General features: G+C 39.1%; 1 protein-coding gene across 6 annotated transcripts; it reads left to right on the top strand.

Annotated features, from left to right (window-relative positions):
- Positions 1–451: 451 nt before the first annotated feature.
- On the top strand, positions 452–13,187 carry LOC120319511 (D-2-hydroxyglutarate dehydrogenase, mitochondrial-like). Of its 6 annotated transcripts, none has more exons than XM_039368435.1 (10): positions 452–1,204; positions 2,662–3,068; positions 3,443–3,500; positions 5,531–5,688; positions 6,290–6,483; positions 6,739–6,907; positions 8,512–8,684; positions 10,138–10,254; positions 11,623–11,788; positions 12,796–13,187. In XM_039368435.1, exons 2-10 carry the CDS (start codon positions 2,669–2,671, stop codon positions 13,056–13,058), a joined length of 1,698 nt encoding a protein of 565 aa, XP_039224369.1. In that variant the 5' UTR covers positions 452–1,204; positions 2,662–2,668; the 3' UTR covers positions 13,059–13,187. The 6 variants fall into 6 exon arrangements, with proteins under 6 accessions (XP_039224369.1, XP_039224371.1, XP_039224373.1 ...); XM_039368437.1 differs by having other exon boundaries at positions 453–1,204; positions 5,549–5,688; XM_039368436.1 differs by having other exon boundaries at positions 456–1,204; positions 8,512–8,655; positions 10,112–10,254.
- Positions 13,188–14,427: the final 1,240 nt, after the last annotated feature.

Raw genomic sequence — 14,427 nt, 5'->3', positions numbered from 1 at the left:
ACCTACTTCCTTTCTAGTCCACGTTAAGTGCAAGTGCATATTAAATGCAGATTAATTAAAGCAGTGCGGGATAGAGAGAATCCTAGAACAGGTGACACTATCATTATCTTACAACTTCTTGATTTTAATGGCATTACCTTAACCAGAAATGCTAGCTTAGTAAAATCTTGCATGGTAGCTACTATCCAGCAAGAATGATATAACAGCACAGCTTCTGCCAACTTTGTGCCTTCCAGAAAGACTAGAATTCAGGGGATTCAAGAAATAGTTCCAGCACATCTGGAATCATCAGATGATTGCAGTTTGAATTTTGACTCTTGACACCGTAATCCAGTGGTCCCCAGCCCCTAGTCCGTGAACCAGTACCGGTCCGTGGCATGCCAGCAACCGGTCTGCACAAACAAGCCAATCTGTGGGATGCAGGCAGCACACAAAACCACACACTTTCCGGTCCATGGAAAAACCTTTCACCACAGAACCAGTCTCTGGTGCCCAAAAGGTTGGGGAGCTCTGCCTTAATCCAGTGTTTCTCAACCTCAGCAACGTTTTAAAATGTGTAGACTTCAACTCCCAGAAAGACCCAGCCAGCAAGCTTGGCCAACGCCTTAACCGCTCTTCCTAAATTCCTGAGTCTGAACTGAGAATGAGAATTGGTGTTATTTACTGACTTTCCAGTTACATTTTAAAGTCACAGAAATGTGGGAAATTGAACACATTTCTCTCTCCCCCACTTTTCTATTACGGCCAAAAGTCGAGTGAGAAGGGCAGGATAATTTCACTTTTAAGACTCTTTCCCGAAGCATCCGCTATTTTAATACGAGCGTTAACCAGCATATTAACATGTCAACTTTTACCATTTTTTTTAAAGAAATGCTTCACATTCGTTGAATTTTCAAACGGCAAAGGATTGTATTTCTGCTGCCTCTGACAGCTTTGGGAGGCGTTAGGCTGTGGCGGATAGATTGAGAAGCTTCTGTTCTGAATCGGCGGAGCGGATACAGCATCTTAAAAGGCAGAGATGCCGCGCTGCGAGGAAAAAGTCGGCAAGCAGGAACACCACCGGCATCTGTATCCGATCGATTCAATCGCTCTTAGGCGACGAGCGTGGCGTGTCGCTTCTTTACTCGTAAAGATGGGGCGGAGCGAACAAGGGACTGCCTAATTCTACCCGAGAGGGAAAGGTCGGCCCTGGTCTGGTGCAAAAGTGAGTACATGGCAATGACTGCTGCCTGCGAGGCGCACAGAAGAAACTTCCGCCTGGTGACACTCTTCCCTTCCTTTCCCCTCCCTAACACTTTGCTACAGTGGATCAGAATTTTCTTCCAGGGCCTGCGATTCCCGTGCTCCTTCTGCTCTAAACGCCTGATATAATTTTCTCGACAGCTCGAAAAAAACGAGCAGCGAGCTCTGGCTTTGCCCCCCTCGTTTGTTCCCTTTCCTATTTAAGTCCTAGCAATCGTAAAAAGAATAATAAATCCGATTGCAAGCCAGTTCGAGGTCACAAAAGAGAGTGCAATTTTTGAAATTTTCCAGTTAGCAGGAAGTGGGTTAAAAAAGGGATGTTCAAGCCAAATGTCAAAGTTCGTTTTCTGGATTTCAGCTAGCAGAATTCTCTGCCACAATGACCTGCCAAGTGGAGAACTCCAAAGCACCTGGAATTAATGTACTATATTCGGAAATTGTCAAGATTGGGAAACACTGCTGAACCTGTATTCATTTAACTACTGTGTTAAGTAAAGTGATGAAATAATTTGAAGATAGGAAAAGTAAAACTTAGAAGGCTTATCTGATTTAGTCTCATTTATGGTTTGCACCCAAACAGCCAAACTTCCATGCCCATTTCTGGGGATATTTTGCACTTTGTGCATGCTTTGTTTGTAAAATGAGTTTTCATATTTATTTCTTCTATAGTAAAAATGTCATTTCAAATACTGAACTGTATTTTGAATGAGGACCTTTCATGTATGGGAGCACAGGCGATTAATTATTCACATCACTCAACTTGCAGAATTAATACAATTACATTTTATTGAAAATGTATTTTCTCCTACATAGCAATGTAGAAAAAACAGGATAGGTGAAGTCAATTGTGATTTTTAGTCTCTGACCCCCTAGAGCAGTGATGGTGAACCTTTTACAGACCGAGTGCCCAAACTGCAACCCAAAACCCACTTATGTATCGTAGGGTGCTGGGTGGGTGTGGCCCATTGGGTGGGTGTGGCCCGTTGGGTGGGCGTGACTGCAATGGTAACGGCAGACTGGGTGGGACTAAAAAGTTCAATCAATTCCAACTTTGCGAGATCTTTTTTTTTCCTGCGAAAAGTTGAAATTGATTGATCGATCGTTTTGGGGGGGTTTTGCACACAGCGACGGAGGCCTAAAGCGAAAAGGTTTTATAAAACCCAGCTGAAGGTCTAGGACTGGGGCGAGGGCGCGCGTGCCCACAGAGAGGGCTCTGGGTGTCACCTGTGGCACATGTGCCATAGGTTCGCCACCATGGCCCTAGAGTAACTTAGCAAATTGTTGTATCATGTGATCTGTGTATGACTATGACTTTCTAAATGGTCTTCATTTGAAATGGTCTTCATTTTTTAAAAAGTGAAAAATGTGATGGGAGCTTTTTGGAAAGAGGGATTCAATCTGGTTATTTTTGTGTTTCAGGTTGATTATGGCTTTTTCCAGCCTTGTCTGGCATTGTCTATTTCAGTACATTGGAACTGTACCCAGGTTGGCTACCAGATGCCAGAGAAAAACTAGGAGCATATGGACTAGGATTGCTGCTCTATCCAGAATCGAAAAAAAAGCCACAGAACCAGTGAAGACACTTCTGCTCTTACCTTCTCTCCAGTGGAGCATCGGCAACATAGCGAAGAGAAATCTGCACACCAGCCAACTTCATCTCCAGGAAGTAATGCTCACCTGTGAACGGTATGGGGTAGAGAGGCTGCCCTTTGCCCATATTTCTGATTCTGATTTAACTTTCTTTGAGCACCTTTTGCCTGGGAGGGTCATTACTGATGCAGAGGAACTCAAACCTTTCAATGTGGACTGGCTAAAGTCTGTGAGAGGTAAATCATTTTAATTTTTTTTTACAACTGGACATTGCTATAGTTGCCATCCTGATAAAGCATTCTGCAAACAACATAGGACAGGTCTTTAGTTCAAAGCATTATTTAAGGATAAATCTGGCATTGAAGAGGAAATTATAGTGCATAGGAGTATCCATAGTGTAATACCAACTAAATTACATTACGTAGCTATCTTTTTTTTTTAATTAAGAAATAAGTGATGGGAAAACCGGAGGGGGGGGTAAAATTAAAGATAACACTGAACTTCCCTCTCCCCCTCCAACCCTGCACATGAAGGGTTAGGTAATTGGATTAAGAAAAAAAAAATTAAATCATGCTTGTAATAGAATTCTCTCATCTTATTTCCATTGCAGGCTGCAGTACAGTACTGCTAAAGCCACGGACAACAATGGAAGTCTCTCAAATTCTCAAGTAAATATGTTTTTTTGAACATAGTGTACAGTGTTAGAAATTTTGTTATTTAGAAGAATGTGCCTTCTGTATTGTTCATACACATGTGAAGAACAGAGTATATAATGAACCAAAATGGGCCACGTCCTGTTACATTTCTGAAGACTGAATGATTCAGGAGTTAGGATTGTAGTTTTTGAAGAAGAGTTTTCTTTCCATTTCTCTCTCTCTCCCCCCCCTCCCTCCCTCTTCCACAGCCTCCTTGACTCTCCTCCCTCCCTCTCTCCCTCCCTCAATCACTTTGGTAACTGAACTATCAGTGTAAAGACTGGAGCAGGTAAAGAACAGTTAGTATTGTTTAAGGTGCATTAAGTAGGAAAAACTCCTCATAATAAGCAAGGTCTTATATGATAAATGAATTGATGTTTAAGAGGATAGAAGAAAACTTTTAATTACTGCATATAGAGAATAAAATATCACAGTAATTTTTATCTCCTGGATCTTGTCATAGTCTCTTAATTGATGAACAAGTAATTTTTATGTGGGAACACAGAACAATTCTCTGCACTTTTCAGTTGACTCAATTGTTCTTTAAAAAGAAAAACTGAGACAACACTAAGGAATCCTCCGAGTATATCAGCCTTGTGCTTTTAAGAATATCTTATAACCTTAGAACAGATAAAAAATACTGTCAAAATTGTGCTTCCAGATAGATGGATTTTTCTACCCTAGATTGCTTTCAGACTCAGCATGCATTTGTTTAATCCCCTCCCACAAACAAATGGTTTTTATAGAAGATTTAAATATTGTTGACTATAATCTTTCCAAATTTCCCAACATTTTAATCTTTTTTTTTACTACTGTAGCCTTTCCTCCAAAAGTGGAAAAATGATGGAATAGCTGCTTGGTATCTTTGGACTGGAAGCAGTAGAAGCCTTCAGTCAGGAAGCATTTATACATCTATAGTGTATAGAAGCATCTAGAGCAGTGGTTCTCAATGTTTGTGTGACGGCAACCCCCGTCACACAAACGTTCTGCGCATGTGCGGCGCCGCGCGCATGGGGGCGGGGCCGTGCATGTGCAGTGCGCATGCGTGGTAGCGCCCCCATGTGTGGTGCGCATGCGTGGTGGCGCCCCCCGTGCGTGGCGCGCATGCGTGGCGGCGCCCCCTGTGCGTGGCGCGCATGCGCGGCGCCACCCCCTGAGGGGAGGAAATGGTGGATCGCCTTCTTTGGCGACCCCTGAAAAATGGTCGATCGACCCCAAATGGGGTTGCGACCCATAGGTTGAGAACCGCTGATCTAGAGTCAAAGAGAGCTCTGCATATCAACTCTCCTAGAAAACAGCTGCAGATTCTCCTAGGTCATATTTGCACATCCATGTGTGCAAGCACATCACCATTTGAAGAAGCAATATCAACTAAATATATACCAAATGCTGAAAGCCTTTAGTACAAATGTGTACTGAATGCTGACAATTACAGGTGGTTCTCAACATATGGCCACAATTGGGACCAGAATTTTTGTTAGTAAGCAGGGTGGTTGTTAAGTGAGTCACACTTGATTTTACAACCTTTTTGACATGGTTGTTAAGTGAATCACTAGTTGTTAAGTGAATCACATGGTTATTAAACAAATCTGGCTTCCTGCATTAATTTTGCTTCTCAAAAGGTGACGGGGAAGGTCACCAATGGCAATCACATGACCCCAGGACACTGCAACCATTGTAAATACATGTGGGTTGCCAAATGCCTGAATTTTGATGACCATGGGGATGCCTCAATGGTCATAAGTACAAGAACTGGTGGTAAATTACTTTTTTCAGTGCTGTTATGACTTTGAATGGTCCTGGTTGTAAGGTGAGGACTAGCTGTAAATGTTGACAATCATTTCCTGAATTTTGGATGAACTCCCACTTCTAGCCATCCCCATGTGTTAATAAAGGAATCATATTGACTTTCTGACTAGAAGCCAGAAAGTTTATTCTGACTTGATCTGGGGAGACCTAAAATAATCGTGTCATGGATGCAGCATTTTTAACTTCTAGAATAGTAAAATGTTCCTTTTCAGATACTGCAATGAGAAGAACTTGGCCGTGAATCCTCAGGGAGGCAATACCGGCCTTGTTGGTGGCAGTGTTCCTGTCTTTGATGAGATCATTCTTTCCACAGGACTTATGAACCAGATCATCAGTTTTGACCATATTTCTGGTAAATTCTTGTCAAGGTTTGAGAGGCAAATCTGGTGGCTTGATAGAATTTTCTTTTCAGGGAACATGGTTTCCAGACTTAGAAAGCCTGATAAAATTGTTCTCTCCCCCCTCCACGCCTATAACAACAGGAAAAAAAAAATCTAAGTACAGGAGATAAAGCTATTTAAAAGTCTGCATCCTCAGCCATACCTTTGAAGACTTCAAAGTGTTCTCTAGTCTAAGAAAGGATCTTGCATATATAATAGTCACCTTACTACTGCAAGGAAGGTTAGTTGAAGAGATAGTGACCTACTCAAGGTGATCCAACTGAGTTCATACTACACTTTTAAATTTATTTCCTTTTCTTGTTTTGCCCAATATATTGAGCCATAAATTCACCAGAGACTGCGTTAGGCAGCATGCTAAATGAAAATAACTGGGTCAAATTAAAATTAATTGAGCTTAGCCAGTTGTGAAGAAGCAGCTGCTAGATCTTTGATTATTAATTGTATCCCACAAATCCAACTAGCTTGTTTTATGCCTGAATTTTGAGAAAACTTCTCCATTAGAAAGAGAATTATTTTTATCTGACATACTGTAACTTGATATTTATGTCCCAGGAATCCTGATTTGCCAGGCTGGCTGCATTTTAGAGAACCTCAACCAATATTTGGAGTCAAAGAGTTTTGTCATGCCTCTTGACCTTGGAGCCAAGGGCAGTTGCCATATCGGAGGAAATGTAGCTACAAATGCAGGGGGCTTGCGCCTCCTGAGGTATGGGTCCCTTCGAGGGACAGTTCTTGGATTAGAAGTGGTAAGTTGAAATTCAAAAAAGCGCTTTCTGTTTTTTAATTTAAAAAAATAATAATTATTCTCTACCATTTATTCTTTATTCTATTGCAAAGGTAGTACTACCTTTTTTTCTACAAAAATACAACTTAGAATATACTGTTTCTTTAGTTCAGCCTGTGTAACCATCATAAACAAAATTTAAAATAAAAACATTGTATTGATCTATTTGAAATAAAGCTGATTCATTAATGATGGACCAAAGTTTGTCCTCTTTTAGGTGCTGGCTGATGGTTCCATCCTGAACTGTTTGGCATCGCTGCGGAAAGACAATACTGGCTATGACTTGAAGCAGCTTTTCATTGGCTCAGAGGGGACTTTGGGGATGGTCACTGCTGTGTCCATTCTCTGTCCACGGAAACCAAATGCTGTGAATCTGGCATTTCTTGGTGCGAGTCATTCCTGTCTCTTGTTTTTAGATGCACTTTTTGTACTTCCAAGAGTTGCACAGGAAGAATGCATCTGAGGCAGCAGTTAGTTTATCAAAGCTACTTTCTTATATTTAGGTTTTGTAACTATTTGATGTGATCACCAGTGTTATTCATAGAAACAGGGATGAGAATGGAGAAAATTTATGCCATTAGCAAACTGCTTTTTACTATTGGCATGGAAGCCACATGCAGATGTAAGAAATCAGGGCATCCTGAAATAATAACTGAATATGAAATGAAATTATCATGAATCTTGTCTAATTTATAGATGCCACCTCAAAACTGTGTCAATGACAAATCACAGCTCTGATGTGAAATAAACTAATTCCTTACTTGTACCTAAAACTACAACAAAACCACATCTGGCTACCTCCTTTTTTCCTCTGTGCCTTTATGAGTTGCCTTTACTATACCTTCACTCCATTTCTGGGGCACCTTTAAGTTGTTCTTAGTTGTACTGGTTTTGAAGTAACACTTTCCTCCTTATTTTGACATAGGTTTTGCCACGTATGCAATATAATGTGTTATACCAACTAATTTGTTGGTGATGCAGTCGAGTGGCTTCTAAGGGATGGGTTCAACCTGGGAATCTATTGGTCCTATTAGTTCTGGTGCCCTTTGAGGCCTGGCTACTTTCTTCTGGGTCCATTCTGATTTGGGCAATGGGTAAGTCTAGGTCTTTAAAACCAGGCTCTTGCCCAGTACCTACCAAATCTCCAAGCTATTCCTGGTTGCAAAACTTGAATCAGCCTGAATAGCTGCTGATAGGCCGCAGGGTGGGGGCAGTGCATGATGATGTTGGGAAGAGAGAAGATCTTGCTCTGATGTTTCATAGTGTGTCTTTTCCCACACCTGTTCAGCTCTTGTCTGGGATGCTTTTGAACATGACTTTAGTACTTTTTTGGAATGGCACACATATCAGCAAAGAGTCATATTCCCATTGAACACATTTACAAAACACTTGGGCCTAAACAGAGCAAATGTCAGAATTCAGCTTTTCCTCCAGCTCTGTTTCATCATATTAAGATGGATAGTGGATGTTTTCAGTTGGTGATATTTGTTTGGGGAGGGGGAGTGTCAAGCAAAGCTAGGGGGTCCAATCTGGGTCAGTTACCGGGACCAGAGGTTTTGTCTTCTGAGCTCGTGCTAGAGCCCACCCTCAGGGAATTTCTGTGTGTTCCCTGAAGTCCCCTGAGGATGGGGACTCTGGCACAAATCCGAAAGCTTGGAAGACAAAACCTCTGGTCCTGGTGACTGATCCAGATTGGATTCTGCAACATTGTCCTGGGATACGTTTGTTTGCCTTCGTTTGTGAAAGCTAGGGGAATCGATTAATTTCTGCTTTTCATGCACTCTAAATGAGAACAGTTAAATTTCTATTACCTATTTTAGTTTTGTAGAAATGACTCTGTCAGTTTCATTTTCTTTTATTAAACTTGGAGTAAAGGTAGAATGAATTAAGGTAAAATTACATATTTAAAGAAAAAGAAAGAATAGATACCATTTTTTATTTTTATGTGCCTTCTTACTTATTTTCTGTGGTTTTTGCTTTCACCATAAAGCTTGCCCAAGTTTCTCTCAGGTCCTGAGAACCTTCACAATCTGCAAGGATATGCTGGGAGAGATTCTGTCTGCTTATGAGTTCATGGACAATGGATGCATGAAGTTGGTAGAGAGACATCTGAAACTGACCAACCCAGTAGCAGGTACCAACTGCTCCCAAATGGATTCCTATGTATGCATATTTATTTTTGCTTAAATAATTTGATGGCTGGCTTTAAATGTACTAGATTCATTTGTACTTAATTTGCTTCCCTGTTACCTAAATTAATTTAGTTCTTCAATATATTTTGCTCAGAGTTGCATGATGATGTAGATATTGTGATCTTGCATGAGAATATTTATTGTTTTTTAAAAATCATTATTAAACCTATGACTTTAACAAAAGTCCAATTTATTATGATATCAGGGAAAAGTGATTGCCAATTTCCTTAATTTATAGTTTAAGTTAATGTAGAACAGTTAAGAGACTTAGGAGGGAGTTTATAATCTCTGAGTACGCTTAAATAATACTTGATTTATTAAAAGCATCTCTCTGTAGATGTTATACTTTAGTTCACATGCTTTCAAAATGTGATTTGCCATTGTTCTGTGTTCTGGACCTATTTCTTCATTCTGCTAATTGGAGCCAGAGATTCTTGAAATTTGATCATAAAGATTATATTAACCATTGTTCATGATCTTGGCTAAAATGTAAGGGTCATTGATGTTATAGAATTACAGAAGATAATTTGGCATAACATGTAGTGAATAAAGAGGATGATCTTTATGAAGAGAGAGAATTTCCATTCTCCAAGCAATATGTTGATAATAGGATAATTTGAGCCAGGCTATTTATGCCCTGAGTGAGAACTTTGGGTTGATTTATTGATGCTCCATTGGTTTTCTAAGCTATGCACAATATTCTCAGGTGTCTTTACCAACCCCAAAGTTCAAAAGCATCAATATTCTTCCCATCCTGTTTTTTTAAAGTCCAACTTTTGCTTCCTTAGAATGTCACTGGGAATACTATGGCTGGCATGATTCTGATCTTTGTAGGTATAGACTAGTGCTTCCCAACTTTGATAACTTTAAAATATATGGGCTTCAATCCCCAGAATTCCCTAGCCAGCATCACGGTATTTAAATATATTTTCCAAAGTCTTCACGGCTGCTCTACCAATTACTGGTGTGGGGTGTATTTCTTGACTGCTTGTTCCTTTATGGTGATGGCTGATCCCATACTTCAGTATCTTCATTGTTAATTCTAAGGCTGGCTGTTGTATCTTTTGTCATTAATTTGGTCTTCTTTATATTTAATTTTAGTCCTATTTTTTCACTGTACTCTTTGACTTTAGCTGGGCAGCTGGGATAACTTTCACACTTTGGGTGACCCTGCTGGGAATATTGGCATACACTCCTGACATTCTTTGCTCATCTCTCCCAGCAACATCCCATCCCTACAGTAGGACTTTGAGTGTATGTGTGTGTCCCAACTCTATATTATTCAATTTTCATAATCTAGGAAATTTAACTTGATTTTTATATATAAATATCAGAGCTCCAGTAGATGTATTTGTTTGAAACTATATGACTCTTTAATTCTGCTTTTTGTAAACCTAGAAAGTCCTTTTTATGTGTTAATTGAGACTTCAGGCTCCAATTCTACTCATGATGAGGAAAAACTCAGCCATTTCCTGGAACATGTAATGGGCTCAGATTTGGTAGCAGATGGAACTCTGGCCTCAGAAGGAAAAAAGATAAAGGTATTTTTTTCCTTTCTTACTAACATGTTTGGTTTGGATTCAAATATGATTTAAATTTGAAACATACATAAATTGAATTTGCAACTACTGGCCATGTAGTTTTAATAAGTGATCATTAAATGCTAAATTCAAACACTACAATGTGGCTCAGTTGGAGTCTCAGAGAACTTTCTAGATCAAGGGTCCCCAACCTTTTGGGCACCAGGGACCGGTTCCGTGGAGAGAGGTGTTTCTGCAGACCAGAAGGTGTGTGGTTTTGTGTGCTGCCTGCATCCCGTGGATGGGGCTTTCCTTGTTTGTGTGGACTGCTTGCTGGCATGTCGTGGCCCAGCAGTGATCCACAGACTGAGGGTTGGGGACTCCTGTTCTAGATTATCTGAGGGAATGTTATTTCCAAATCTTAATGATGTTCTAGTATGATCAGGCACAGTAGATGCACTTTGGGTTCCATCGCTCAAAGAAAATCATCTTATAGGACCTGGGAGTGTGACTGCTCTATTGCAGAAATTACCCTCAATCTGTGGGTCTTGTGTGACTACCAGTACCCATCTATAATCCTCAGAATCCCACAGAATGAGTGAGTCTAAAATTTACATGTTTTGTATTTTAAAGACTCAGTATCATTGGCCATCATCTCCTAAACCCTCAAGGAAGACAAAAGATCATAGTGCAGTTTCTAGATTTAAAAAGTTGTCCCATCTTTGCTTCTAGTCTAATGTTTCATACAAGAATGCCTCTAAACCCCTTATCAGTCCCATATACTATATGCTACACAATTAAAAAAAGTGGTTGAAAGGCTGCAATTTAATGTTTTGTTTGGAAATAGGCCCAGAGATAGAAAAAAGACAAAAGACAAAGATAACTTGAGTTGCAGAGTGAATTTTGGGTCTAAAGGAGATGGGAGCTATTTCATCAAATTGCTTTTTAGTAAATGGAGGTTTGGGGGCCAGGCCACATAGAATGGTACATATTTTGTGAATAAGTAATTGCCTTTCTCTATAGAAGGTATGTCAGTCATATTGGAAGAGTGTAATTCCAAATGTGCCTCCTATCCCTGATTTATACACAAGACCTTTTGGCCCCAAATCCTATAGTGCTGATGTTTTCTGTGCAAGCATTGCTGCTCAATGTGCTCATCTAAATGAATATAATGTAAATTACTTATTGTATGTTCTTTTTAACTTGGTTTTCATTAAAAAATAATCTAAAGCAGAATACAGTGGAACAAACCAATAAAAATAATACAACATTCAGAAATGAGAACAACATAAAAACACAGTTAAACCTATAACTTTTGTCAATCATATGTTCTTTAAGAATGCCAGTGTGGTATTGTTTCTTCCAAACAATATATCTGGTCAATTACAGGCATTATGGGCTTTACGGGAACGGATCACAGAAGCCCTGACATGTGATGGAGTTGTTTATAAATATGACATTTCACTCCCTGTCGAAAAACTCTATGATCTTGTGACTGACATGAAAGTACGTCTGGGTACAGCTGCTAAGAATGTCGTTGGCTATGGACATCTAGGTGAGTTCCAATATGGTGATAAAAACCTTAATTATGGATTATTTGGATTTTGAATCATTGTAGCAAAATCACTGATTGTGTTTCAGTTCTGGATTTAAATCTCACTTCAGTTTTCAATTGTTAGATAATTTTAAACCATTATCTTTTGGTCTCAGTCAAGTTGGTGTATTTGTGTGTGGTTCAGGCATCTGCAGCAAAGATATAATATTTGCTGACCTGACATAATTACCATAAGCATGCATATTAGATGAGGAAGTGTTGTTGGCCCAGAATAAATTATGTTTTAAAAATTAAAAATGAAATAATCCATTGCCAGATTGTAATAATTTGGGTGATTTTCTCTGGAAATGCTGAAGTCATACGAGTTCTTTGGGCAGGAAATTTCAGAAAGAGACCACTCAACATGGATATAGGGCATTATTTCCTAAGACCATGAACAAACCTTACGGAAGGTGCAGATTGGCAGTGTTGTTCTAGCAGCTTATAGGGAGCGTTTTTGAAAGGGACAGAAGGCCAGGCTTTATAACAAATATGGATAAAGATCTAGCATGATAACTGAAAGTGAACATGCAAAGTTATGCACAAAGATTAAACACAGATGCCTGCTACCAAGAAACTAGTGTCCCTCTGTATTTTTTTCTATCTTTGAAGAATATGATAGTTATATATTTTAGTTCTTTTTTGTTCAAAAATAAAGCTATGAACTATGGTAGACTGGTATGATCCCATGTTTAGAATAGATTTCAGCATTTCCAGAGAAGATCAAAATATTGCAACATGTTGGCTTACCATTTCTACCATCTCCAGTTAACTGCAAAGGAGTATGGAAATTGGTGCATTTTAATAAAAAATATTATTGCATATCACAGCTAAGGAATTAGTAAAGTATTGTCTGCTTTCTCTTTTGAAACCAATTCTCAGTATTATGCATATCACAGACAGAGAATAACTGTATTGTCTATTTTCTTCTTTTGAAATCAATTCTTATTTCTGGTTTGCTTTGACAGGAGATGGAAACTTGCACCTGAATGTCACAGCAGAGTCCTATAGTCATTCTCTTCGGGATGCCATTGAGCCATATGTGTATGAGTGGGTGTCACAATATTATGGAAGCATCAGTGCAGAACATGGCCTAGGTTTCAAGAAGAAACATTATATCCATTACAGTAAGCCCAAAGAGGCAGTTCTTCTCATGCAGCAATTCAAGGTTATGTTAGATCCTAAAGGAATTTTAAACCCTTATAAAACATTACCGTCAAAGGCTGTATGATGATTCTTTTGAAAGAATTGATCTGTTGCTTGAAGTATGGTGTATCAGGTCTTTTTATAAATGAACTCTGAAGCCAGAGCCAATTTTCTATTTTTTTAAAAGAAGGAATAATAAAACAATTGAACTGTATTAACTTCCCAGACCACAGTTTTACTTTCTAATCTGAATGAAAATGTTGGCAGCTTTAGAAGAAAAAGTCCAGTACCTAATTAGTAGAATACGTTAAGCATAGACATAGAACATATTAATGGAACTAGTGTATGTGTTAAATAATAAATAAATAAATCCCTGCAATCCCTGCAAGGATGAAACATGCTTCCTATGGCTTGCTTATCTCTCTACTATCCAAAAGACACCAGTGGACGCATAGTAACTGATTCAAAGAAGACCAAAGAAAGATGGAAAAAGTTATGAAATATGATACAGTAGAGATGTCAACATCAAATATATATTGGAAGATATTCCCTACTCTCATGTATCTCTAGTACTGGAAAATGAACTTAATTACTCCAGTCATTACCAGGTTGAAAGGCCTGGTAATGATAGAATATCTATTGATAGAATATTGATAGAATATCTACAGAAACCTGTATAACAACAAAAGAAAAAAATCAGTAAATTCTCAGTTAATGAAGATTCTAACCAAGCCATACCAGCCAAACAAAAGAAAAATAGAGAATAGATTTAAAGAGATAAATTTACATACCAATTCCAAAGAAAAACTTAACAGTGTACAAACTATAAGACAAAACTTGGGAACTTTAGAGCTCTATATGAAGTAGAAGATAACAAATGTTTAGGCTGGCTTTAGAAAAGACTGAGAATCACAAAACATTGCTGAAGTACACTGGATAATTGAGTAAGTGAAACAACTCATTGTTACTTATAGACATTACTGATTATAGGAGGCCTTTGATTCTGTCAGTCATGTCAAATTGGAATGTGCTTTAAAAATGGGAATCTAGAATATCTCATTGTCCTCATCAAAATCTACAAAGAGATTATAAAATCACAATATGAGAGATCATGGTAAAATAAACTGGTTCAGATTGACAAAAGAATGAGACTCTCCCTGTGGACTTCTGGTTTGCCATCATGGCATCTGCGGAGGCAAGAAGGCGAGCTCTGTCTTCTGTGTCCACTTTCGTTCTGCTAGGGGACCCCGGAAAGGGTTTAAAGTCACCCTGTAGGGGCGACGAGCAAGGAGGGGACCCCCGTTTGATTGCAACAGGGCGGCAAACCTTTTTGATCCAGGGAAGCCCTCCAAACCAGCAGAGGAAAGACCGGCCATAGTAATATGGCTCATCACTGCTGACAGCTGAAGTCAAAATCACCATCAAGCATCTTTAAAGCAGCACAGATGAAACTA

The sequence above is a fragment of the Crotalus tigris genome, unplaced genomic scaffold (genome assembly GCF_016545835.1).
Source record: "Crotalus tigris isolate CLP2741 ecotype Arizona unplaced genomic scaffold, ASM1654583v1 scf7180000020779.109916, whole genome shotgun sequence".
In the NCBI taxonomy this organism is placed as follows: domain Eukaryota; kingdom Metazoa; phylum Chordata; class Lepidosauria; order Squamata; family Viperidae; genus Crotalus; species Crotalus tigris.
The sequence above is the reverse complement of the archived record's forward strand: the minus strand, read 5'-3'. Positions and strand labels throughout refer to the sequence as shown.

Bases quoted from the DNA above. Each gene is read 5' to 3' on its own strand.
- LOC120319511 (XM_039368435.1), top strand. From the start codon at position 2,669: ATGGCTTTTTCCAGCCTTGTCTGGCATTGTCTATTTCAGTACATTGGA. The intron at 6,484-6,738 runs GTAAGTTGAAAT...GTCCTCTTTTAG, and splicing joins CAGTTCTTGGATTAGAAGTG to GTGCTGGCTGATGGTTCCAT. The intron at 6,908-8,511 runs GTGCGAGTCATT...TTCACCATAAAG, and splicing joins TGTGAATCTGGCATTTCTTG to CTTGCCCAAGTTTCTCTCAG.